The 26,511-nt window shown below is 37.1% G+C and overlaps 2 protein-coding genes across 3 annotated transcripts in view; one reads left to right on the top strand and one right to left on the bottom strand.

Annotated features, from left to right (window-relative positions):
* LOC111491565 (AP-2 complex subunit alpha-1-like) overlaps positions 1–13,060 on the top strand; it is a 13,807-nt gene extending 747 nt beyond the window's left edge. Inside the window, exons 2-27 of the mRNA XM_023140529.1 lie at positions 1,460–1,591; positions 2,169–2,294; positions 3,754–3,816; positions 3,898–3,995; positions 4,083–4,290; positions 4,741–4,812; positions 4,896–4,988; positions 5,316–5,417; positions 5,514–5,611; positions 7,864–7,945; positions 8,082–8,170; positions 8,552–8,657; positions 8,753–8,818; positions 8,917–9,023; positions 9,110–9,214; positions 9,309–9,429; positions 9,552–9,734; positions 9,872–10,102; positions 10,713–10,793; positions 11,126–11,290; positions 11,381–11,467; positions 11,557–11,682; positions 11,859–11,939; positions 12,024–12,095; positions 12,273–12,352; positions 12,434–13,060. Coding sequence (XP_022996297.1) covers positions 1,460–1,591; positions 2,169–2,294; positions 3,754–3,816; positions 3,898–3,995; positions 4,083–4,290; positions 4,741–4,812; positions 4,896–4,988; positions 5,316–5,417; positions 5,514–5,611; positions 7,864–7,945; positions 8,082–8,170; positions 8,552–8,657; positions 8,753–8,818; positions 8,917–9,023; positions 9,110–9,214; positions 9,309–9,429; positions 9,552–9,734; positions 9,872–10,102; positions 10,713–10,793; positions 11,126–11,290; positions 11,381–11,467; positions 11,557–11,682; positions 11,859–11,939; positions 12,024–12,095; positions 12,273–12,352; positions 12,434–12,584 — 2,925 coding nt within the window. The 3' untranslated portion in view covers positions 12,585–13,060. The remainder of the gene's footprint in view (positions 1–1,459; positions 1,592–2,168; positions 2,295–3,753; positions 3,817–3,897; positions 3,996–4,082; positions 4,291–4,740; positions 4,813–4,895; positions 4,989–5,315; positions 5,418–5,513; positions 5,612–7,863; positions 7,946–8,081; positions 8,171–8,551; positions 8,658–8,752; positions 8,819–8,916; positions 9,024–9,109; positions 9,215–9,308; positions 9,430–9,551; positions 9,735–9,871; positions 10,103–10,712; positions 10,794–11,125; positions 11,291–11,380; positions 11,468–11,556; positions 11,683–11,858; positions 11,940–12,023; positions 12,096–12,272; positions 12,353–12,433) is intronic.
* A 120-nt stretch (positions 13,061–13,180) lies between these two features.
* LOC111491564 (DDT domain-containing protein PTM-like) lies at positions 13,181–23,031 on the bottom strand. Of its 2 annotated transcripts, XM_023140528.1 has the most exons (10): positions 22,856–23,031; positions 21,812–22,774; positions 20,278–20,979; positions 18,912–20,112; positions 16,541–16,820; positions 16,288–16,412; positions 15,660–16,126; positions 15,539–15,567; positions 14,679–15,212; positions 13,181–14,566 (listed from the first exon to the last, which is right to left on the bottom strand). In XM_023140528.1, the coding sequence occupies exons 2-10, from the start codon at positions 22,642–22,644 to the stop codon at positions 13,689–13,691; spliced, it is 5,049 nt and encodes a 1,682-aa protein (XP_022996296.1). In that variant the 5' UTR covers positions 22,645–22,774; positions 22,856–23,031; the 3' UTR covers positions 13,181–13,688. The 2 variants fall into 2 exon arrangements, with proteins under 2 accessions (XP_022996296.1, XP_022996295.1); XM_023140527.1 differs by having other exon boundaries at positions 21,812–23,031.
* Between the last annotated feature and the right edge of the window lie 3,480 nt (positions 23,032–26,511).

The raw sequence follows: 26,511 nt of genomic DNA, 5'->3' as shown, positions 1-26,511 counted from the left end.
CATGTCGTGCTTGCTTTTTTTTTTTTTTTTTTTTTTTTTGTTCCGCGTCATTTAGCTTGCTACGTAGTATTTCAGGAATTTCTTTCGATAGTACTTTTACATTGAGTGAACTACGTTTGTTTTCTCTACAAATGATGAAATAGTATTTTCGTTGCAAGCAGCTACTTAATACATTTTCTATGGATACCATTACCTTTCCATAAAGGTAGTGGTAAACAATATAATCAATCTTAAATTATTATATAAGTCGATGAGTCCACAACCATTTACTAAAAAAAATGTCAGTGTACTCAGAATAAAGCAAGGACTCCGAGTCCATTGTGTGTTTGAGGTCCGCACATAGCAAATGATATTGCATATCTTGAAGTGACTGATTTTGTTTAAGTGGCTTGGGCAGGCCATGGCTCGACAGTGCTTAGCTTTGCAAGATGATCCTTTTTGATTCATTGCTTGTTGTTTAACTTGTTAGATGGGAAAGTTTGTTATAGATGCTTTGTTTACTTGGACGTACATGATGATAAATGGCTATGTTCCATCAATGGCATAGAACATCTCAGAAGGTCTACGTGTGACAGTTGGTTTCATTGAATATGATATTCTATTGGAGTTTAAGGTGCCAATCCTCTAATACGGATTATTTGTACTCAACTAATGCTACACTCCAAAATGGTTTGAGTTTAAGTTGTACAAAATATTGTTAAAGAATCATAACTTTTGTCTCTCTTCAGATTAGTGTGTGATGCATGAGATGATTAATTGGTGAATCACCCTTTTGGTCTCCTTTAAGAATGAAACCTTTGGAGGAGACTGCTATAAAATTTATATTAAACTTGCTGCTCCGAGAGGGAATAAGGACATACTGTGCATTTGGTAGCTAAAATTTTGTGTCTGAATTTTTGAAAAACAGTACCCAGTTTGTGGGTGATTTGATAAGGAATGAAAGGAAATTCTTCCTAGGAGAAGAAAAATGGTGGAATTTATTCCACTTGGAGTGCTTTGCTTAAGGAATTTTGTAATTGATTTGTGTCAATTTGGAGAGTATTAGAGGCAATTGTTATTGGTGATATATATATATATATATATACTCCTTTTGCTTTTTAGGTTGTTGCCGTTAGTTCTTCTAATGAACGTCGTTAAGGGAAAAAAAAAGAAAACAAACTTTGTTGCCAGATTGGTACGGAACATAGCTATATGATACTATTGGTATTTGAAGTGATATGTTCAACTACGGAAACCAGTACATTTGCTCAAAACAATTTAGAGATCCTGTTGAAGGTTTATGAAGCCTTAACAGCCTAAGCACAGTGTGTTAGTATGGGGCTGGAGGGTCAAGCACCTTGAGTTAAATAAAGATTTATAGCAAGCATGGTGTCTCCAACTTTGTGCTTGAATACGTTTTGTAAATATTGACCATATGTTACTAATGTTGACTGTGATTTCTAACAATGGCTTATACCAGGGTCTGACGCCTTATGAGAAGAAAAAGTACGTCTGGAAAATGCTTTACATTTATATGCTTGGCTATGATGTTGATTTTGGTCATATGGAAGCTGTATCTCTTATATCTGCACCAAAATACCCTGAAAAGCAGGCAAGTTTCAGCACCTTTCATGCATTACTTGTAACATGGTGTACTTAGTTACTTTTACCCTTATTCTCCACTATCCTATGAACATTGGATGCATACAGTTGGAATCTGAATATTAAGTATTTCTTTCATCCCTAGGAACATATCCTGTGTTTTTCTTTGATTACTTAAAAGTTTGTTATATTAAATATCGAGATCCTTGGTTCAAAGCCCCTTGGAACCACCTACAGGGTATAGACAACTCACAAGTTTCCTAATGAGCTGGTATATGGTCGACGAGCCATTCTCAGTTTTGAGTTTGTAAATGTAAGAGGTTAAGAGATTTCTTTGAAAAAAGAAATTGAATTATAGAATTATTCATAGATGAGATTTCTTTTTTTAATTTTTTATTTTTACTTCAGGAGTCAAGTTTGGAAACATTTTATTGTACTTGAACCTTGTATGGATCGGAGAGTTATGATATATTTTCATTTTCCTATCATGAATATGTAATTTAAGTCTTGGAATAGAGTTTTCTTGATATTGATTAAAAGTTTATTCTTGACTTTAAATTGTTTCAAGTGTGATTTTATAATTGCAGGTTGGCTATATCGTCACTTCATGTTTGCTTAATGAGAACCATGATTTCTTGAGGTTAGCGATAAATACTGTGCGCACGGACATTATTGGTCGCAATGAAACTTTCCAATGCCTGGCGCTGACTATGGTATGGCCAGAGTCTTCAATTAATTTAACTCCAATTCTTTTTCTTTTACCTACAGACTATATACACACACACAGACACACATATGATGCTTAGGTCCGTCATTAGAAAAGTATCCAGCTGCAGAACCGTCGATCAATTTCAATTGCTTCTTCAGACATCATCTTCTCTGCATAAATTGTATCATCTTCTTCATTGTTTTTCTATTTCTCAAAGCATTATTTTTGCTTCATAGGGGTTTTTTAATATTATTTTTTGGTGAAACTTTCTTATCATACACGCTTTAGCTGCTTAAAGAATTTACGGTTTGATCACCTAAGAACTCATAACCAAATAGTTTTGTGTAAAATAATTTTTTCAGGCAGATATTCTTCTCAAATAGGGTTTAAAAGAAAGTATTGTTGTAGCTTCCATTTGGTTTTTCATTCAATCAGGTGGAGATCTATTGACTAGCGAGTGACCCTTTCTGCTGACGTTACCTGATGGGGACTTGTGTATAAATTATTTATTTATATACATTTTCAATGAAAAACTGATTTTTCATGAGGAAAAAAAAAAAAAAAAATGAAGCCCAAAGATAAACATAGAACCATCAAGGGACCACATGTGACAGTAAGATCTCTCCTACCTCTAAGCCTCACAAAATAGCTCAAATCCCTATCCTGCCACAAAAACATCAATTTGTACTTTCTTGAGACAGGGTAGCGCACAGTATTTATCTCTAAGCCTCACAAGATTTCTTGAGGGTGATGGTTCTCAAGAGAGAAGAAGCTCCATGAACAACTTTCGACTACCCTGAGGATTGACAAAGTCAAAACCAAACACCCTCAAAGAAGCAACTCCCTAACAACTCCAACAAAATCACATCTCTATAGGATATGGTCAAGGTTCTATGCTGCCCTCTTGCAAAGAATATAACAAAGTGGTTTGACCAAAAGGGACCACTTGACCAAAATTTGATCCAAGGTGTTAAGCTTTTCCGTACAAAACCTGTCACACGAAAAAACTTAAACTTCTTGGAAACCTTAATTTGCTAGAAAAAAAAAAAAAAAAAGGAGCAAACAGAACCACTTGTTGGGAAAAGACTGACCAGACATTGAAAAAAGAACTGTAAGAAAAACTTTTGGATGGACAAGGACTCCAAAGGCGGGCATCTTCCCAATGGGAATGTTGATTACTTATTGCACGAAGGAATTGTGTTTTTCTATGATAGAATTTCTCGAGTTCTGTTTCTCACATCCATTAGCTTCTATTCATTTTCTGGTAGGAACGCAAAACTGAGTTTGGATTAATGACAGTATTTTTCTTGACTCCTAACAACATCATTAGCCTTCTTAACATTTGTGATGCCAAGTCCATTTGTATTAATTTCATTAGTAGTTTCTTTTCGTACATCTTAGTCATGATAAACAATTAAAACTCAGAGACTTCGTTGTTCATTTTTACTTATCCATCTCTTTAGGTTGGAAATATTGGGGGGCGAGAGTTTGCAGAGTCATTAGCACCAGATGTCCAAAAATTGCTTGTAAGTAATCAGAGAATATTTCAGTTTTTAACTGATGTTAGAAGATAAACAATGACGTGAAAGAAATTTTATTTTTTCTAGATTTCAAGCAGCTGTAGACCGCTCGTGAGGAAAAAAGCAGCATTATGTCTACTGCGTTTGTATAGAAAAAATCCTGATGTTGTCAATGTAGATGGCTGGTATTTAATTTTCTTGTACTACTATATTTTTCCTTGTTTTCCTTTTCTTTTTCCTCTCTAATCAGTCAGCATTTAAAAATTATTCAGGGCGGATCGGATGGCGCAACTTTTAGATGAGCGTGATCTTGGTGTTTTAACATCTTCCATGAGCCTTCTTGTTGCTCTTGTATCGAACGATCATGACTCCTACTGGAGTTGTCTTCCAAAGTGTGTTAAAATTCTGAAGCATCTTGCTAGGAACCAGGATATTCCACAAGAATACACATATTATGGTATCCCATCTCCCTGGCTTCAGGTTTGTAGTGTTCTGCTACTAAATTTCTGACGAATGGATACTATACTGGCAAGTTTTTTAGATGATTTATATATTTGAGTGAATCTATCTTACGTGCTGTAAACTGGTGCTGATTTCTTTCTGTGAAAAATCACCCTATCCTGGCATTATCAGAAAAATACTTCAAGGTCCATTTTTTACAGATCTTTTGATGTATTTATTTATTTATTTTTTTTTTTTGTAGGCTGAATTGTGAGTTAGTTTTGATATGGATACCATTCCTCAGTCAAATATCATTTACTGGAATGTTATCAAACGATAGTGTTATCCTCATGAGATCTTATGAGTTTTCATCATTTTTCATTTCCAAATTATGAAAGTTCATTCTGTAAAGTTTCTTTATTTAGGAAATTTGCATGAGAAAATTGTTTCAATTTGTATGAGTTCACGTACTTCTTTTACTCTGTTTAGGTAAAAACCATGAGAGCTCTTCAGTACTTTCCAACTATTGAAGATCCAACTACCCGAAGGTCATTGTTTGAGGTTGGTTTGTATCTAAGATAGTGTCTCTGATTTTGTAATTCCTTAAGGGAGTTCATTCATCTAAATGCGGGGTGTGCTTCCAGGTCTTACAAAGGATTTTAATGGGAACAGATGTTGTGAAGAATGTCAATAAGAACAATGCATCACATGCTGTTCTGTTTGAAGCCCTTGCTCTTGTATGTTGGCAATTTTTATCTACAACGTTATTCTTTTTAGATAAATAGATGTATAAATTAGCATTTTGATTTATATTTGCTTTTTATGCATGTTAGTACAAACTTGCTATTTGTAGTTGAATGGGAGGCTGTGCATTGGTCATACTGCCTATTCTCTATGTCATATTGATGCTTTTAGAATTTCAGCCCTTTTTTTTAGCAGTAAGTTTCGTTCTAATAGTGTAAACTGTCGAGAACGCATGACTGATTAAATAAAAATATTTTTTTAAAAAAGGATCATATGTTAACTTGTTTGTTGTTTATTGCATTCAACCGTTTCTGTCATAGGTAATGCATCTTGATGCTGAAAAAGAGATGATGTCTCAGTGTGTTGCTCTTCTTGGAAAGTTCATTGCAGTTCGTGAGCCAAATATCCGATATCTTGGCTTGGTAAGTTATGGTGTACCTTTTCATCTTATGTTAACTGACGATTGAGTGATGAGAATCAGGATGGAATGACTTTGATATTACGTTCTTCTTGTGCAGGAGAATATGACTCGGATGTTGATGGTGACAGATGTTCAAGATATTATCAAAAGACATCAGGCTCAGATCATAACATCATTAAAGGATCCTGATATTAGGTAAGTAATAATCCGTAATAATTTAGTACCTTGTTTGGACTACCAAACTTCAGTATAGTATCCTGTTCTATTTGTTTATACAATATTTCATTAGATAATCTAGTACTGATTCTTCTGTAATTGTTTTTATTTTAAGGGTTTGTGTCCATTATTAACTTGTTCTTCTTGGTGAAGAACTTCAAAATTTGAGATATGTTGCCATAGAAATAGAAGAGTAACATAGCTTTTGGTGGTCAATACCTTGGTTTGTCCCTGATCAATCTGCATCGAGCCAAAAAAGAAAGGAAAGAAAAACAGATTTATTTATCTATGTAACTTCAACTAATAAAACTTGGGATACTTTTGAATTATTATTAAATCCTCATGTGATGCTGCACTGTGTTTCGAGTGAAAGTTCACAATCCATATGTAAAAGATTGCTTATATGGCATGGCCATGCAGACCGGAAATTTTATTTCTTCCTTCCCAATGATCAAAGATTTAATTCAGTGAACATATGTTTCCTATGGTAAAAATGAGATCAATGGTTAGTGAATCCTTAAACAACACAGCAAGATGTGGGGTTAAGATGTTTCTTATATCTTTAAGATGGATGATCGAGTTGTTGATCTTGTCTGTGTTCAAGCCCACAAGGTGCAGCCTGATTGGTTGAGGACTTGGGGTGGTGCTGGGAGGTAAGGTCTTCTAGTTCGGTGGTTTACTAAATGAAAATCTTAGATGTCTTCCAAAGCTAGTGTTAGGGCTTAGGTCTCTCTAGTAGGATGAGGTGGATACAGGCATTCCCCAAAAAAATAGATGTGTGTTCTACGTTTCAAATCAACTCAAAATGATAATTCTTGTTTCTCAAATTCTTATTTGGGGGGGTGGGGGGAATTAATGGACTGGAAAAGGAATTCTTGGCACGAGAATTCTTTAATTCCTTTTATATGTGCTTATTGGTGATATGCCGAGTTAGTTGACCAACTCACATGGGAGAGGCCTGTTGGAACACTATAGAATTGGAAGGGATGAAGTGTACTTGCTCGCATTTAATTTTCAAATGGCCCTTTTTTAATTTGTAAAATGACTTGGGAACAAATGCAAATGGTTTTAGAATTTGAAAATATTTGATCTCATATCAAGACAGATTTAATTTGGAGAAATCCTTGGTTTATGGCATTTGTATAGAAATGGATAGTGTCAATGAGCTCATATCAAGATAGATTTCATTTGCAAATGGCCCTTTTTTAATTTGTAAAATGACTTGGGAACAAACTCAAATGGTTTTAGAATTTGAAAATATTTGAGCTCATATCAAGATAGATTTAATTTGGAGAAATCCTTGGTTTTTGGCATTAGTATAGAAGTAGACAGAGTCAATGAGGTTGTTGACATGTTGAATCCATTGATGTACATCCCTATGCCTCTAGGTGATGATTCCAAAAAACTTCGGAAACCAACTGAAGAGAGAGACATGGAAAAAAAATTTGTTTACCCAAGGGTGTTGTCTTACATTGACTTCTGGGGTTTTATCTATTTTATTGCTTCATATCTTCTTAAAGTTCTCCAAGAGTGCCAGCACTGAACATTGAAAGGAAAATGAGAATTTTCAGGTGGGAGTCGAAACTATTTATGGTAGATAGTTTGTCTCTAAGGAATTGAGACCTGCTAAAAGAGTGCAAAAATCGGTCTTGGTTACTCTGTGGTCATAAATTATTCATAATGGAAGGAAAATATTTTGTGGATGAATGCAGTAGGGGAAGTGAGTGAATGTGATGAAAGAGAAAATATTTTGTGGATGGTTGGTAGGAACGCTTGTCTGTTAAATGATAAGGAAAGAGAATGTGATGAAAGGATATGCATTATTGTTGATGTTCAGTTCATCAACTAAGATTATTTCCTTAAAAAAATGGTATAACCATATCCAGTATCCATCTTTTAAAAAACACGAGTGAAGTCCCATATTCCTATTTATACATCCCAAAAATAAACATTTCTTTGTTTGTAAATGTTTTCTTTAAAGAAATAACTAAAACATCTGTATTCTATCTTGACGAATTTCATTAACATAAAATGAAGGTTTCACTTCAGATCTTATGTCTTGTCCATTCATTTGATTTTAATGTCTTAAGAATTTATTGTTTATAGATTTTATGGTCTTGGCTATATCTCATTTAAATATGGCAGCGCTAGAAGATGTTTACTGGTAATTTGATTTTCAAATGCAAGTGAGATACTGGGCAAGGTTTTATTTTATATATCTATATTTTCAGTATCCGGAGGCGTGCTCTTGATTTGCTTTATGGTATGTGTGACGTTTCAAATGCAAAGGACATAGTTGAAGAATTATTACAGGTATTCTTCATGCTGGATGTCTATAATATTCTATATGAACTTGATAGGTAGTCTCATTTAGTGCTTTCAAGTTACCGAAATCATTTCCATCTTTTATTGGAAAATAGCCTTGCTACTCACTTACATTTGCTGCCAGTACCTCAGCACAGCAGAATTTGCAATGCGTGAGGAATTGTCTCTTAAAGCTGCAATTCTTGCAGAGAAGTTTGCTCCTGATTTGTCTTGGTAAGTTTGTGCCTGATCTGATCGGTAAACCATGTAGAAAGAACCAAATCCATATTAATCACTGAGCAGGGCTATATTAAAAGGGAAGGATGATCTTTCCCAATTTGATGTCTCGACAGTTCTCAAGCTTTGTTTTTTAAGGGACTTGATGAACATGGCGTAGTTTTGTTCTTTCTTAACCTTTTGGATTTCCACTCTTCTCGATTTGTAGAAAAAAATGCTTACAGTTATAATAGATAATTATTGTGAGCATATTTTTTTTTTTAAAAAATAAGATAATAAAGATAATTGTAAATTTGAGGTTCTCCATCCCTTTATTGTTTTATAGTATTCGTTACTTATTATTTGTCCTTAGTATTTTTTTTCTGATCTGTGTTTCAGGTATGTGGATGTGATTCTACAATTGATCGACAAGGCTGGAGATTTTGTTAGTGACGACATATGGTTCCGTGTTGTGCAGTTTGTTACAAACAATGAAGATCTGCAGGTACCTAATCATCTGCTTCCCATTTTACACTTTGTTTCCGTAATATAGTCATTGGGTTTTATATTATTGGATGGCGACTTCATGCATTTAATCAGTCTTATGCAGCAATAAAAGCGAGAGAATATCTTGATAAACCTGCTATACATGAGACGATGGTGAAGGTGTGTCGATATTTATTATTATTATTGTTTGTAATAACAATAAACCTCTCCCTAGCGACTTCAACTTAGATGTGGTTCGTTTGTCATATATGTAACAGGTCAGTGCATATCTTCTTGGAGAATTTGGTCATCTTTTGGCCCGAAGACCAGGTTATAGTGCAAAGGAGTTATTTAAAATAATACATGAAAAGCTTCCAACTGTTTCGTAAGTGCTTCTAAATTGTACTTTATAAGTCATTTTCCTTTAACAAACTATTGCTTTCTGTATTGAAATGTCCACTTTGTTTACAGAACATCTACCATTCCGATTCTTCTGTCAACATATGCTAAGATCTTAATGCACACTCAACCCCCGGATCAGGAACTGCAAAATCAGATTTGGGGAATATTTAACAAGTGAGACTTGCTTGTGCATTCTTTAAACTAACACTTTCGTTTATTTGCACTTGCAGTAAATTTAAATTTTCTAATAGAAATTTGTTTTACTCAGATACGAGAGCTGCATCGATGTTGAGATACAACAACGTGCTGTTGAATATTTAGCTCTGAGCAAGAAAGGCGTAGCTCTGGTGGATATATTGGCCGAAATGCCAAAGTTTCCTGAGAGACAAGTGCGTATTATTCCTTTGAACTGTCTGATTAGATGCACTTTTCTGTGATGGATAGTATTGATTACTCAGTAACCTTTGATCAATGAAGGTTCTTAATATTATCTCTAATTTCCATATTTCAGTCAGCTTTGATCAAGAAGGCCGAGGACACTGAAGCTGACACTGCAGAACAAAGTGCCATTAAGTTGCGAGCTCAACAACAATCATCAGTTGCCTTGGTCTTAACTGATCAACGTCCTGTTAATGGAACACCCTCTTCCAACCAGCTTACTCTGGTGAAGGTGCCAACAACCAGCAGTTATCCGGTTTGTTTCTTTCTGTCTTTTAAAAGTTTTCAGAGCATCACTATTGCACTCCTTTTATCGCTTGAACCTATTAATGGGAACTGTTTCTTGTTATGGTCTAAGCTGAAATTTTACTTTGTTTACAAACCTAATGGCAGGATTCAACTGACCAAGAATTGTCCCAGACCAATGAGACTCTAAACAAAGTAGATTCTAGCTTCCCCGCACCTGACCTCCTTGGAGATCTCTTGGGTCCACTGGCTATTGAAGGTCCTCCGAGTTTTACTGCCCCTGCTTCGCAAAATATGACGGCTGAAGTGGATGGCTTTCCAAAAGCAGTTGAGGCTGGAGCTATTGTCCCAGTTGGAGAACAGGCAAATTCAGTTCAGGTAATATTTTTCTTCAAATTGAGAAGCAAACTCAAGGAAGCCAAGTCAAAAAAGAAAATTCAATGCAATATTTATTATTAGTATTATTTGATAGGAAACTTAGGTATAATTTATCGAAGTAACAAAAAAAAGCGAAAGGGAAAGGCCTGAGAGACTATGGAAAATTCCTATCTGTAAAAGACAAGTAAATTCAATAAGTTCTATCTATGGTAGTCTGATAGGAAGCCACAAATATTTATGTTTTCATTTCTTTACGTTAAGCCATATTTTCTTCTGATATCTATTGTTTGATTCTTATCAATAGAATGTTTCGATGCTTACTGCACGTGGCAATACTATTTCTGATACTTGCAGCAGTTTAAGATATATGACTAGTCTGATGATTCTTAACAATTGGGGAACTTTTCTTTTGTAGATCTTTGGGCGGGGGTTTCCTCCACCCTCAGCCCTTAGGTTTGGTTCTTTTTGAGAATATACATCTATCTATTTCTTATTTTTTTTTTTAAAAAAGTAGATATATGTCTAGTTTGATTGCATATCAGCTACTAAGCTGTGAATTACTCGGGGTTGTGACTATTTATATTCCTATATATGTATTATATTTTTGCAGCCGATAGGGAATATATCTGAAAGGTTCCTTGCTTTGTGCATGAAAGATAGTGGTGTGCTGTACGAAGATCCCTATATTCAGGTACCTTTACCCTGTATTCTCATCGCATCTTTTTTGTTCTCTCGTTTTCCTTCTTTAGAAGAAACCCTTGGGCTGTCTGTTTAAACTTCAAAGGTTGCTTAAAGCATTATGCTTCAGATTTTTTTCTTCAAAATCAATTTTTTAATCTTAGTTTGTGAATGATTATACAATGACCTTAAACATTATATGCCACTTGATTGTAATTCTTTAAATCTTTTCTAAACTGTTTCAGAGAACTTTCAAATACATGCGGTTGGTTTATCTCAGCTTTATTTACTTCTTTTCAAGCTTGAGACTTGCTAGCTTATTGCTTTATCATTAAATTCTCTCAGATCGGCATTAAAGCGGAATGGCGAGCCCACCTGGGACGACTTGTTCTTTTCCTTGGAAACAAAAATACTTCACCCCTTGTCTCTGTCAAGGCTACCATATCGCCTCCTTCAAATTTAAAGATGGAATTGTCATTAGTACCTGAGACTATTCCTCCCCGTGCACAGGTAAAAACAAGCAGTTTAGTTTGTATTTGTTTGTGGTTATCCGGAGGCCATTACCTTTCTTCACATCAGATATTCTCTTTGATTGGATAGGTACAATGCCCACTTGAAATCATTAATCTACATCCAAGCAGAGATGTGGCTGTTCTCGATTTCTCTTACAAGTTTGGAAATGACCTGGTAAATACTTCTTGTTTTAAGTATTTTGGATTCCTCTTCTCACTGGGTGCATCAGCCAGAATAACTCATGTATATGTCGTTCTTTGTAGGTAAATGTGCAGCTTCGCCTTCCAGCTGTCTTCAATAAATTTCTCCAGCCTATATCCATATCTGCAGAGGAGTTTTTCCCTCAGTGGAGATCGCTCTCGGGGCCCCCATTAAAGCTTCAAGAAGTGGTTAGGCTTTTAGGCTTTAAATCTAAATATGAGAAAAAATTTCCAAATGTTTTACTATGAGGAAGTTTTGGAGAATCGAAACATAAAATACCAGTTTGACTCGAAGTTTTATTGTACAAATGCTATTTAGCCATGTAACTAACATTTGTGGTATCTTATTGCCATTTACCGTGCAGGTTAGAGGTGTAAAACCCCTTCTACTGTTAGAGATGGCGAATTTATTCAACAGTCTACGGTTGATGGTTTGTCCAGGACTTGTAAGTAGTCGCCCGCTTTTTGAAAGGAGTCGTGCTTTTAGATTGTACAAAATTCACCTTTTCTTTTTCCTATTTGTTGTTTAGGACCCTAATCCAAATAATCTTGTTGCAAGCACAACATTCTACTCGGAAAGTACACAAGCTATGCTCTGCCTGGTAAGGAATATTTCTCCGTTCTTATATTTGAATTGTTTAATATTTCTCTCGACGCTGTTTAATGAAACTTAACCCATGAATTTTGTACTTTCCGAGTAGAATGTAATGAGGTTCACTTATATGGGGACTAATATGAAATTAACCCAGTTCTCATGATCCGCTTTATCTGTTATTCAGGTTAGAATTGAAACTGATCCAGCAGACAGAACCCAATTGCGAATGACAGTTGCCTCAGGGGATCCAACAGTAACTTTCGAGTGCGTGCTTTAGTCTCTGCTGTTGTTCAGTTAGCTCTTAATTTGTGCGATATAGCCATATTTCTGAGATTTTGTCTACAGGTTGAAGGAGTTTATCAAGGAACAGTTGATAAGCATACCTGTGCCCCAACCGCCCACCCCGCCATCTGCAGCACCACCAGTAGGTCATCCCACGGTTACCACACCACCAGCATTCACAGATCCTGGGGCAATGCTAGCAGGTTTGCTCTAGGACAAGGCAATTCATCAGAAGATTTCATTCGGTATACATTTGTAAAACATGATTATACACCCGGCCTACCCTGATTCAGGGGGATCTTAAGGCAAATGAGCGACACCATGATGCAAGGGCTTGCGGAGTTTTAGCGTGATCGGCACAGCATTTAAGTTAATCACTGGGGTTGGTTGGAGTTTTTTTATTTTTAATTTTTTTGCCAAAAATTAAAGGTGAGATTTGTTTTATTTTCCCCTTTTTATTGCTTATTGCTGGGGGTAGAGTGGGGAGTTGGTGAGGGTTTGGTCTAGGTCTACTACCGTTTCTTCCCAATTCATGGGATGATCTCTGTAGTGTATTATTTGACGTGTAAGATTTTGCGATTGGGACTCAAACTGTATCCATCCACAGTTTCAACTCCAACACGTTGAAATTTTTTTGTTCATTCATCCGTTAATCGTTTGTATGAATCTTGTTGTACAGATTGGATTTCATGATTTTGCTTAGATGACTCGAATTGTATCCATCAAGGACGTAATGTTCATAGTCAATAATCGTACAAATCAATCTAATCTTTTCAAATATTTGTGCAAGATTTCTTGATTGATAAAGGCTGCAATTATGAGTGTAAGCTTTTGATATTACCAAGCCTTGAATCGAAAGTGGTCGGCCGTCACAATTTTTACAGACAAATTCAATCAGATAAGCGCATAAAACCGTGCTTATCTCACTAGATAAATAGCTGATTCTGGTATTCCCAAAAAATGAGTCAGGGATGAAAATTGGTTAGACGACTTAGATTTGGGAGATTTGAAAAATGTAGAGAACTAGCCATTTCTAGTAGAATTCTAAAGCTCAATGTCGAGCCCTAGTAACCGTCGTCTCCGATCGCAGAACTTCCAGGAACAGCCTGATGAGTGGAAACAGAGGCATGGGAGACTGCGTACCTGAGAATCTAACACAGTCCAGCTCAACAAGAACAGGTTCCTAAGTATGTACGTAGATTTACAAGCATGCTTCTTTGATGTTGTAGCTTGTTCAATTGGCAGCTTCTTGCCTAATGGAACCCCGGAATCAGAAGCACAAAAACACAAACCTCCGAAGATGATCAATACTGCAATTTTACTGCCACTCCCGGCATCGGCCACAAGACCACTTCTCCTCTGTAGACACCGCATCATCCCAGGGCGAACAATGACTGTGTATTTGTAGTCCACATACTTGGCAAACGAGATCGGGGACAGGCTCCAAATTTGCACAGATTTGACAGTTCACAACAGCAGGATCTAGTTGCTCACTGAAGCCTTGATTGGGAATATCACTATCTACAATTGGAAAGGAATCGTCCACATCTCCGGAGGCATCATCAGGCGCTAGTAATTCGGTAAAAGAGAAGTAGGTCTGAGGTCCAAAATCCATGTCGTCGTAATTAAAACTGTCAAAGTCGAATGCAACCCCCTCCTCGAAACCTAGACCAGAATTGTCCCATTCTGAAAATGAAGATTTCTCTACTGGCTGTAAGAGTGTATCTGTTTCATGCTGGATGGGGATGGATGATTGAGAATGCGGCAGATAATTCTCGGAAAACCCATCTTCATCATCTTCCTGTTTTGTCTGCCTTCTGACGGGTAGCTTCTGTGGTGCTGCTTGTCCACCTGCTGCTGCGTTCCAGTCATCATCTAATCCAGAATTGGGCTCTGCAATTAGCTCAACTCTTGAAAGAGAGAAAATGAAAGGATTTACTTCTTCCTTGGGCAACAAAGAACTACTTGTCTCAAGCTTCTTAGAATCAGAAATGGTCAAATCATCACATTCCACCCCTGAATTTTCTTGCTTTGATGACTTCGGACGTGTTTTCTTCCCCCCATCTTGTTTCTCGGGTTTGGGATCCATGTAAGGACATTCAGGCGATTTAATCCTACGACATCTACAACACTTGTAGCCCACCACATCAAATATTTTTGATTCCTCAAGAGCAACAGCTTCAGCATGGTACCAATCTGGAAATATCCGAAGATATACAAAGGATATGAGGCAATTTTTTTACAGAAGGCATAACAACCAAAAAAGAGTAAGAAGAAACCGGCACCAAACATAAAAAATAAAACTTACTTTTGCAAGTCTCACAGCAGATGTACATTAAATCGGACCTGTATGGCTTACTACATAAATGGCATACGGGTTCCATATGATGTAATTCTCGGCCGCCCTTTAAAAGAAGATAATTGTGCCTGAAATTAGCACCTGTATCTTCACAATTCTTCTTCTTCCATATAATACCCCAGGAACAATTCCTCCTCTTGCTCTTTGGAGCTGCACTAGATGTGGGAGTAACTTGTTTCTTCTCAGATTGATTGTCCAGCTTATTTAAAGGAGTTGCTTGTTTTTTCTCAGATCGAGGTTCCAACTTGTTTACAGTAGTAGCTGACGGCTGATTGGAGTCTTTAGGCCTTGCACCCTTACGTAAAGTTGACGAACTTCGGTGTTCTTTACCTTGCGAAGGTAATGGACTGGTTGGTGATTCGGTACTGTTTCCACTGCGATTAAGAGCTTTGAGATGGCAACACTGCTTGCATGTGATTGGACATGCAACATCCTCGGTACCAGAAATGGTTAATCTCACAGTACAGTTAACGTGACAATAGCCTGATCAAGGTTAATAAGTACATGAGCTCTAGATTTACTCGTATGGAGCCTTTCAAGCTAAAAGCTAAAACTGTTGGAGCATGTTGGAATGAACCCAAACGATAATTAAAAATTTCGGGAGAAGAATTATAGTTAGAAAACGACTAGAACCATGTAAAACCCAATTCATAGCTATCGGTATAACAAATTTAAGCTTAAGGAAGTAACTAATTCAAACTTAAAATGAACATCTAAAAGATCGATTTCAGTGACTTTTCAGCATTAGGCATGATAAATTGCATGTGAACTAAAACTTATAAAAAAGATCATCACAAAGTAGATGATACCTTGGCAAGAACTGCACTTTACCGCATTCCTGCAAATTACAGAAGAAATAAAATTTATCAACTATAAAGCAACTTGGTACAGATTCTAAGAGTAAATTCAGTATAGGTGAAGATAATTTACCTGATAAGCACTTCCATTCGACACGAAGAACATGATAACAAGCCCATGTTGTCTCTTCTACATGTGAGGTAGAAAAATATCTCTCTCTGGTAGGATTTCAACCGTCTTCTTCGAGATTGGTACATAAGGTTTTGGTATACCTTGGGTGATGAAAAATTAACTTGAATAGAACCTTCTTCGTACTCTTTGACCAGATATAATGGGATGCAATTTTCCAAAAACCAATATGCAACACTTCCATCTTGCTTCTGTTCTATTTCAATGGCATTCTTCATAACACGGGAAGGAAGATGTTTCTGGCTCCCAAAGGCAACTCCATATGCAATTTTATTTTCCACAACTTTCTTATCACTTATTCTTGCATTTCGAAAAATGGAAGCTTCAGTCTCTTGACCTTTCATATCCTGAAGGGTTTGTTCTGGACGAACAAGATCACTCCATCTCAAATGAAAGTCCAAGTTCCTCAACTAAGACAAATTCAAATTTCCAAGAGTTAGTTGGACCAAACGTTCTTTTTTCTTTTTGGAAAAGAATTAGGGGAAAAATTCAAATTATCTCCGTTATCCAATTAAGATATGAATGAGAGGGTGGAGAATGCAGTAACTAGAATTGGGTAACAAAAACTAACCTGAAGGGCAAGCTGTGATACGTTCTTACTTGCTTCAACAGCAGCTCTCCACACAAGCTGTCTGCTCCTTCTTGGAATCTCAGAACCATCAGTGTAGTGTATACCAGAAATCTTCCTTAAGCCACCTAATGGATAAAAACTTATGGTATCAAATTTACCAGACACATTTTTCCTCAGGTTAGAGAGGAAACAAAAGAAAGTATCTATAAGCTTCATATGCATTAATAAAGAAATGAAGTTGTTTATTCATTACCTTGGCGAGCTGCTTTAGCAACAATACATCGAGGCAATGCTGCTCTCTGGAATACAAGTTTCGAAATCCCTCCTCGAAACCATAAAAAATTGGCATCAGATCGTTCATGAGAAGGATCTTCAGATACAGACTGCTTCCTTCTCCTCCCAGGTCCACGTTTCTGAACTGTTGTACCAAAAGCACCGGGAGCATTTTGAATCATTGAGGTTTCTAAAAACCAATCATCTACCAGCTTAAACCAGTTACTTGAAAGAGCAATAGAGCGAATGTTTTCTTCAAGCTGCAAATAAATTTGAGTTCATAAATAAGAACTATATACTTCAGACTAAAAAAAGGGATTTCTGGAACTGACATTCATCAAAGGATAAGCAAGCAGAACTTATGTCGGTACAAGGGAAAGTGAAATATGTTGCATCTCAGAAAATCTCGTTATACCCTTCCCCCACCCACCCACGTGTGCACAAAAAAAAAAAAAAAAAAAAAAAAAAAAAAAAAAAAAAAAAAAAAAAAAAAAAAAAAAAAAAAAAAAAAAAAAAAAAAAAAAAAAAAAAAAAAAAAAAAAAAAAAAAAAAAAAAAAAAAAAAAAAAAAAAAAAAAAAAAAAAAAAAAAAAAAAAAAAAAAAAAAAAAAAAAAAAAAAAAAAAAAAAAAAAAAAAAAAAAAAAAAAAAAAAAAAAAAAAAAAAAAAAAAAAAAAAAAAAAAAAAAAAAAAAAAAAAAAAAAAAAAAAAAAAACAATAATAATAAACATAGGGAAAAAAAAGGTAGGGGGAAGAAATCAACCTATACCTGACTATTACCCTTAAAAAGGTGAAAACCACTGATATTCAATTCAATGACTATAAAGAGTAAATTGAAATCAGGTCAACCTGCTATACTCGCACATGATACAACTATCTCAAAGTACTACCAGGAACTCAGACTAATAGAACAGCAATCATCAAAGCCAAAAAAAAGTCCACTGATTAAAAAAAATTAATAAACAATGATGTATAGAGGCTTAAGGGGGACAAAGTTTTCTGCTGTCGTGCTGTTGGCACATCCAGGAGGAGCTAATTTACTATTTTTACATACCAAATTAATTATAATTGCACATCTAGCATAAAATAATTGCAAACAGATCTATCAGAAACCACAATAGATGTATGGCGCTCATATGATAGCAAAATTTCATAACCCACAAAAAGGATCACGGTCCATCAACTATCAAAGCCGCTATCCACCTTTCATAAACAGATGATATATGATCTTGGAAACTAGTAGCAAATGGAACTTCCACCAAAAAGTTTCTCCTAGAGGACATTAGCAACAAGGGAAGAAGAACCAGTCTCCTTTATGTGATTCTATTTGGGCCGACCACTGTCCAAAGAAAATTAATTTTTTCTTGTGGGAACAATCAAAGCTGAGGCATCAACACCTACAACATGTTGCAGCACCACCTACCCTCCATGGCCTCATCCCCTCATTGGTGTGTTCTCTGGAAACAAGAAGGAGAATCACAAAGTCATCTACTCTACACATGCCCTTCTGCCTACAGGTTTTGGAGTATCATCTTCTCTTCCTCTAATTGGGTAGTGGCTCTGCCTTTGGATCCCTTATGATCTATTTCTCTTGTACTGGAGGGGCATCCTTTCAAAAAGGGGAAGAGGTTTCTTTTGATGAATATCAACAAGGCCTTCTTTAGGATTGAGAGGAACTAGCGTATATTTGTTGACAAATAACAATCTTTTTATCGCTTTTCTGATCATATTAGTTTTCTAGCTATTTCTTTTTCATTCTTATAGCTTTGCTACACTTTTAGTCAATTAGAGAAGTCTTTCCTTAGGTTGGGGCTTCATACACCAATAAAATTGTTTCTTGAGAGGGATCATGGTAAAACTCAACTTTATTTATTCACAAAAAGGGGTATATCTTTGGAAAATATAAGAGAGTTGTCCCCACCCTGCAGCATCTACTTTCACGACTGACAAAAGCATACCCTCATAAACAATCTTCACTTCTAAAATACAATCTCACACACAACTCCATTTACCTACAGTAACATTAACAACTTCAGCCAAGTAAAAAACCAACCCATGAAAGTAAAATAAATAAATAAATAAGCAGTGTTGACCCCATACCCCACCCCCTAATAAAATTTCCGGTTAGTAAACCAATCCTCCTTCCTCCCCCTACAAACAAACATGCGAAGTAGCTTCATGATAAAAAATAAATAAATAAAACACAAGGATTGCAAGAAACATACTAATCTCTATCTCTCGAATTAAAAACTACCAAAGTGCACACACATATAGTGGCACGTCACTCCCACTAAAAGATGGAAAAAAAAATTAACTACGAGAGTAAAATAGGCTAGGAAACATTACAACTTACTTCAAGCAAGAGAAATTTTATTAAACTGCAACTCAAAGCTGATTCTAATTGATGACGCCATTGTTTTCTATAGCTCGCATTCAAGAATGTACCACCAACAAGACCCCTTAAACTCTCCTCCATATACAGAATGTACACTGCTATGCAAGATAGATTGCCTTCTCCGTTCTTCCCAAGACGAAGGCTTGAAAGGATTTTCATAGCACCTCTGGTAGCAGTCAGTGCAGCATGATTCAACAAACATCCTTTCTTGCTTAACACAGCAGCTCTACATGACAGACACCAACCACACCTCTCCCTTGGTACCTCCATGAGCTTCTTGTCAAATGTTGGCCAGAAGAAGCGTGAGGCTGATAGTGAAAATGCCTTTGCTTGTAATAAAGCATATGCAGAAGTGGAACTACTTCTCTTATTATCAGATGCATGTGTTCCCGAAACCCGAGTTTCTTCTGATGACAAAACATCCAGTTTATGAGCAGCTGATGCAGCAAATTCGCCATGCACATAGTGATTTACATATCCCTGAGGCTTATATTGGGATCCCATGTAAGCACAACGAATAGTTGACTTGATATCATCCTTCACATTTCTTCCACCCAAAAGACTACCATTTTGATTTTGACGAGACAAATTCAATGAAATAGAGGCATTGCCATTCCCAGTATGGCTAAAATTTTTGTTCCCTGAAGTCCTTGAAAGATCTGTTGTACTGGAAATATCAACCATATCTGAGCAAGCTAAGTCAGTTGGATTCTCTAGCCTGCTAATTGAACAATTAGAAGCAAGAGAGTCGACAACAAAACCATTAACTTGATGAGCAGGCGGGTCCCGTGAAGTTTCCCCATGCAAGGTACCCAAGTATGAAACCACCTTATTGTCATCTTCAATTTTGCAAGTAGCTAAGTCTTTTCTATCCTTAACCACATCATGCTTCTCCTTATGTTCTTCCTCACCAACTGGAAGTGATTGAGCATAGAAGTTGGTGTCTTTCCTCAAATTTACAGGAAGTATATCCATTCCACTAGTTTCAGGAAGAACTAGGAGATTTTCTGGGATGTTCCAGTATTGCATAATGGCCTTACAGATGCCATAATATATAGCAATATATTGAGAGGATGAACAAAGAACATGAAGTACATTCAGAATATCATTTTGATTATAATATTTGACACATGGTTCAGAGCTGATCGAAGTCTTGAGCCTGCAATTACCAAATAAATAGAGGTCAGGAAAGATCTGACAACAAAATTAAATAGCATGAAATCAAAAAAAAAACATAAGCAAAAAGCATGAGAGATCCAGAGACAAATTTGAGGGTCAGATGCATAGAGCTTAAAAGAAGCCTAAATAAAATGTTGTAACATACACCACCAAGTGGTTGCAACTACCCAAGAAAATGTGCTCATGTGGATCAATGCCAAAAATTTCTGCTCCTCTGAGTAATGATCCCTTTGTTATAGCTGGCTCTGTCTTATGTATACTGCATTCGGGACAATACCATGGTCCTTGGGGTATAAGTATCTTCATCATGCCTATGCATCTCAAATGGTAAGCTGATGGGCACCCATCACAACAAAGCAAACTCCCGTCCATCCCACAGAGTCGACACTCATCGCTGTTTCTATTTGCATCAACAACAGAGGCATCCAGGTCACCGTTAGTACCACATTTTGTACCCAAAAAATTCTGGTCTGTATAAGACTTCATCCCATGATCCTCTACTATAGCTTCCCCATCCTTGCAAGCTGAAGTTTTGGGGTATCTGGGATGCACCCTTCTAGGTCCATTTTCAGACAGACACGTTGCTCCAGCATCATACTCCAATCCAACTTCAGATATTTCACGCACGTCAATTTCTGCTCTAAGCTCTCCAGATTTTAATACTTCATCACAAAGAATTTGTAGAACCATAAGCTTTCGACCAGCAGGAATGGAGTAATACTCATTACTTAAAGCATGTTTGTAAAATCCATTCCATTCCAGCCCCTTTGCACATCCCATAACAGTTAAATACTGGACCAAATAAACCGGCCAAGTAAGTGAATCTAGCAAGCTCCAGTTGAAGTGCCTGCAGAACATTGTTGTAAAATGAATTAGAATATTCACGATTAAAATTTAATACAAACAATTTCCACATTTTGCAAATTTAATATTCACGATTAAAATTTAAAGAACCTAAGATGTGTGTGAGTGTGTGCGAGTGCAAGCATGCCGCTTAACAGAAAATTAAGAATACAGCAACTCTCACACTTCAGTACTAACATCCTACTGCCAACACTCATTCAAATTAAGTTCATGACCAATAGACTATCAAATCAGAAAACGTGCATGTATTAAGTTCCAACCAACAATAAAGAGGTCAAAGGATTAAGGTTAGGAGCTACTTTATAATACATATCTGACACTGCAAACCATAGGATCCTCATTCAAACCAATTTGAGTCAGTGACCACTAGACCATCAAATCGCTTACAATTGAGAGCCATCAAAGTGTCCCTAGTTTGCAATGAAAAAAATCCCTTATCGCACACCTCTAGATACAAATAAATCAAGGGTCTGAGTGCCATGTTTATAGGAGAGATAAGTCAGTCGCTGGATCTAGCCACAACCCCCCAAAAAAGTAAAAAATAAGCAAGAATAACAGTTGGTGGAGATCTAACGGTAAGTAAAACTATAAATAAAGAAAATCAAATGCACACTCCCATTTACACTCATAACATGTCAAAACTTTGTAGGGTTTCGGAACATGAAGACTGAAGAAGTAACTTCATTCATCATAAATTAGAGAGGAAATTCGAAGTAGCATTTCCAATATCAACAGTCCAAGTAGAAAGACATTATAACGAACCACGATATTCAATATTAACATTCATTAAGAGAAGAAAGGCAGGAAGAAAATACCTCAAGCATTTTGTTGCAATTTCTAGGCCATCTGAAGAAAGAATTTCAAGATGCCCGCGTAAGGCACACATCAAAGCAACATGAATAGAGTCCAATAATGTGTTCGGTACACCACAATTAAGTGATCCCACAAAGTCATCCAAACTAAATGGAAACAGATATAGGCGGAAACTAAATGATCGCAGAAAACCATACACAGATAAAAGATGTGAAACGTGCTGCTCTTGGATCCCAATGGTTCCAGAAGATGGTGGAAGCTGTGGAGGAGGGATAAGTAGACTTTCATCTTCAAATTCAAAATCCCGGTCCAGAACAGATTCAGATGAATCACTGGAAGAATCAACATCAACTTCTACTTCTCCATCGTCATTTTCAATTATATGCTCACTGCTTAACTTACTGGTTACAGATGCTTCAACCGGATCCACTTTTTCAGTGATGTCTGTCGTGTTCTTTCCCGTCACATTTGTATTCTTCGCACTAAACCTAACTGCTAACTCATCCAAACGCTTCTTTCTCTTATTCAAACCATCGTCAAGATAAGGATCGTCAATTAACAACCCCCGAATTTCCCTACTCTCTAAATCCTCATTATCGCCATCCTCGTAAACTACTCTGTATAGTCCTTCCTCGTAATACACAACTTTTCCAAGATACTTTCCACTGCCCTTGAACTCTTTCAGCAGATATCGTCCCAGTAAAGCCACGGGGCGCGACACGAGGGTCCGCTTGCACGATTCCAGAGCCGATTTCGCTTCATCCGTACCATCCTCAAGTTCATTGTTCCTCCTTTTCCTTGGTCTACCCCTCGATCTAACTACCGGAGGTTCCATTGAAGTATCGACACAAAAGAAAACCCGAAACCTAAATCCAGACACTGTTCAGAGCAATATCTAGGGTTTCAAAACTGTCTAACTGAAATATTGCCTTGGAGAGGCATTCAAACCTAGGGACGAAGAAGTCCTGCAAAACATTGAACAAAATCAAAATCAATGAAGGAACAATAAATTCCTTGTGCAGATTCGAGAGAAAAAGATACACGACATTAGCTAAAGTGATGCCTTGTGACCAAGCGATAAAGCACGGAGAGCAAAGTTGCTAGGGTTTCAAAACCGCCATTGATAATGGCTCTGAGACCTCTCAAGAGGAGAGAGATAGAGAGAGAGAGAAAGGGAGGTAAGGAGATCACCCAGAAGGTGTAAATTACACATCTAACCCGCTTTACTTGCAACGAGTTGTCGCGTTTAAACGAGTCATGACTCGAAATTATCAAATTCATAAATTAAATATAAATATATTTTTTAATTTTATATTTTATAGAATGCTCGCTTTTTACCTTTTTGCCATTTATTTTTTTTCAAATTTACTAAACTGCACATAAATATAATAACTGTCCTAATCTTTTTTTATTTTTCCATAAATTTTCATTTAAGAAATATTTTTATAGGGTTTTATTGTTTTTTCTTTGAAATTTAGGTGCCCATCATTCTACAGCGCTGATGAACGCGTTGCCCTCCACACTCCCTTGGCGCTTCTACACAGAGGGCGGAGAGCAGAGCCGTCAATTCCTCGGTGCTGAAGTGCCTCATCAATGGTAAATAGTTCTGTAAAGCTCTCCAAATATGCAGTTTGAATTTATTGTAGATGTTCAATCTCCAAAGATCCTGCGTTGATTAGTGTAGTTATAGAATCTTCTGAGGATTCCCCACTGTATTTTAATGGCGTTGGAAGCTTGAGCCATTTTTTACACTTTGATTTCCATTTGAAGGGTAGTGCCAGGTCCATGAATCTTGATTGATATCCTTACTGATGGATTTTTCTGATAATCTACAAGTTTTGGTTCCCCGTTGACTATCTGGTTTTAGTAGATCAGATCAAGAGGTGGTTCTCAGTTAGAGGGGTGATAGGCTTGAATGTTGAAATCCTTAGCATCTGGCACTCATTTCTCTCTTCATTTCTCTCTTCCGTGGTAGATTTTAATCTACCTTCACACCTTTATAAAGAATACTTTGTTCTTCTCCCCGATCGACATGGAATCTCACAATCCACCCTCTTTTGAGCCAACCTCCTTGTTGGCACTTCACGATTCACCCTTTCGTAGCCCAACGTCTATGCTGGCGCCCAGTGTCCACCCACTCGTTTCTCTCTCCAATTGATATGGGACCTCACAATCCACTTCTTTGAAGCCTAGCCTCCTCCCCAACCGATGTGGGATCTCACGATCCATCTTCTTTGGGGCTAGCGTCCTTGTTGGTACTCGTTCCTCTCTCCAATTGATGTGGGATCTCATGATCCACCCCCCTTCGTAGCCCAGCATCGCAGCTAGCACACCGTCTGGTGTCCACCCACTCGTTTTTCTCTCCAATCAATGTGGGACTTCACAATCCACCACCCCTTCGGGGCCCAGCCTCCTTGCTGGCACTCGTTCCTCTCTCCATTGGATGTGGGATCTCACAATCCACCACCCATTTTGGGGCCCAACGTCCTTGCTTGCACTCGTTCCTCTCTCCAATGGATGTGGGATCTCACGATCCACCCCCTTCGTAGCCTAACGTTCTTGCTGGCACACCATCTGGTGTCTGGTTTTGATACCATTTGTAACAGCCCAAGTCCACCGCTAGTAAATATTGTCTTCTTTGGGTTTTCCCTTTCGGACTTTCCTTCAAGGTTTTTAAAAAATGTGTCTGTTAGGGAAAAGTTCCCACACCCCTATAAATAATGTTTTGTTCTCCTCTCCAACCAATATGGGATAAACCGTTCAACACTTTCAGATATTTCCTTTACTCTTTATGTGTGTTTCCTTTCTTTTTTTTTTCTTGTAATTCTGTTCCGATTAATTTTGACCAATTTATTTTTTTTAATTCTACAAACTATGTTAGGTTTAATTTATTGTTTTGAATTGAATATGTAAGTCCATGACTTTATTTTAATAGTCCGCATCTATGATCAAAACATGCATGACTATGGGCGTTACACTACTATTGCCCTCATCCTTTAGAGAGCTAGTTCTCGCCCCCAAATAATACTCTGCCAAAAAGTTGGATGACTCATTGATTAATTCATTTTTAACCGATGAGTTTGGATAATATATTGGCGGAAGTAGTTTGGATGCCATGAGCGTGAGTTGTCATTAATGGCCCTCATTATATCATAACAAAATTTATTTGGAAGCTTGAAACAACTCATTGCTTTTAAGTAGGGATGATTTCTAGCAACGGTGGAATCTCATACGAATCCTTCCTTATAAAGGTGTAGAAACCTCTTCCTAGCGGACGCGTTTTAAAATCTTAAGGGGAAGTCCTTGAAAGAAAAGTCCAAGGATGACAATATTTGCAGCGGTAGGCTTGGGCGGTTACAAATGGTATCAGAGCCAGACACCAGGCGGTGTGCCAGAAAGAACGCTGGACTCCAAGGGGGGTGGATTGTGAGATCCCATAACGGTTGAAGAAGAGAACAAAGCATTTCTTATAAGAGGGTAGAAACCTTTCCTTACCAAACTCGTTTTAAAACCTTGAGGGAAGCCCTTGAAGGGAAAGTCCAAAGAGAACAATATCTGCTAGCGGTGAGCTTAGATTGTTACAACAACACTGTTTATCGACATCTTTACCGAGTTCTTCTTTTTGTTCTCTACCATGTTTCCACTTCAATTTTGCTGTGTGGTATATGCTTCCATGCTTCCTTCCGCCATACCTTACCAGAATGAAGGGCACAATACCGATTGGAAATTCTGTCAACCATGGTCTCTTCGTCGGATTCTGGTCTTAATTATGCTATTCATTGCCAAATTCCCACTTTTATGTGGCATGATAACTTTGTATAGTCTCAAGGAATTTTGGGTATTGATCCTTTTTCTATTCCCAATTACTTGCTACATTGTTTGTTGCTGCATTTTGTCTAAAAATAGTTACTCTCCCCCATTGACTTTTGCTGCAAAATTTTATTGTCGTTGCCAAGTTCGTTGTTTTTTTATAATTTTTATTGAACTCTAATATATGTATATTTTTGCATGATTGAATTGCTTCTGCGAAAATTACTGTTCCTACTGTTGTCAAGTAGTGCCTGCTGTTTTGGCTGATGTTCATTTTCTTTGTTTGTAAAAACTTAGTTTGGCAAGTAAATGTGTGGGATCTTATATCGGTTGGAGATGGCAACAAAGCATTCCTTATAATAAGGGTGTGGAAACCTCTCCATAGCAAATGCGTTTTAAAACCGTGAGGTTGATGGCAATACATAACGGGTCAAAGTGGACAATATTTGCTAGCGGTGGACTTGGACTGCTACAAATGGCATCATCAGAGCTAGACACCTAGCGGCGTGCTAGCAAGGACGCTGGCCCCCAAGGGATTGAATTGTGAGATCTCATATCAGTTAGAGATGGCAACGAATCATTCTTTATAAGGGTGTGGAAACCTCTCCATAGTAGACACGTTTTAAAATCGTGAGGCTGACGACAATACTTAACGGATTAAAATGGACAATATCTACTAGCGGTTGACTTGGATTGTTACAAAATCTCTGTGATTCTGCTCTGGAAACCTAGAAATCCTGAAACTAAGATGAATATTCAAACTTTTTGTTGCTGTTTTCCTTAAATCTATTCCCATGTTTCTCTGGTTGAAGATGTCAGTCAGGTTGTGGATGTTCTTACAGTTGTCTTCTAGTATCTAGCCCTGTAATTCGAGATGTCTCATAAATTTTGC

This window comes from Cucurbita maxima, unplaced genomic scaffold (genome assembly GCF_002738345.1).
Source record: "Cucurbita maxima cultivar Rimu unplaced genomic scaffold, Cmax_1.0 Cma_Scf00016, whole genome shotgun sequence".
Lineage (NCBI taxonomy): Eukaryota > Viridiplantae > Streptophyta > Magnoliopsida > Cucurbitales > Cucurbitaceae > Cucurbita > Cucurbita maxima.
The sequence above is the reverse complement of the archived record's forward strand: the minus strand, read 5'-3'. Positions and strand labels throughout refer to the sequence as shown.

What these genes read in the sequence shown, in the direction of transcription:
- LOC111491564 (XM_023140527.1), bottom strand. Translation starts at nt 22,644, where the DNA reads ATGGAACCTCCGGTAGTTAGATCGAGGGGTAGACCAAGGAAAAGGAGG. An exon ending in AGTTGCAACCACTTGGTGGT is followed by an intron (nt 20,113 to 20,277) that starts GTATGTTACAAC and finishes TGGTAATTGCAG; the next exon opens with GCTCAAGACTTCGATCAGCT. An exon ending in TATCACAGCTTGCCCTTCAG is followed by an intron (nt 16,127 to 16,287) that starts GTTAGTTTTTGT and finishes AATTTGTCTTAG; the next exon opens with TTGAGGAACTTGGACTTTCA.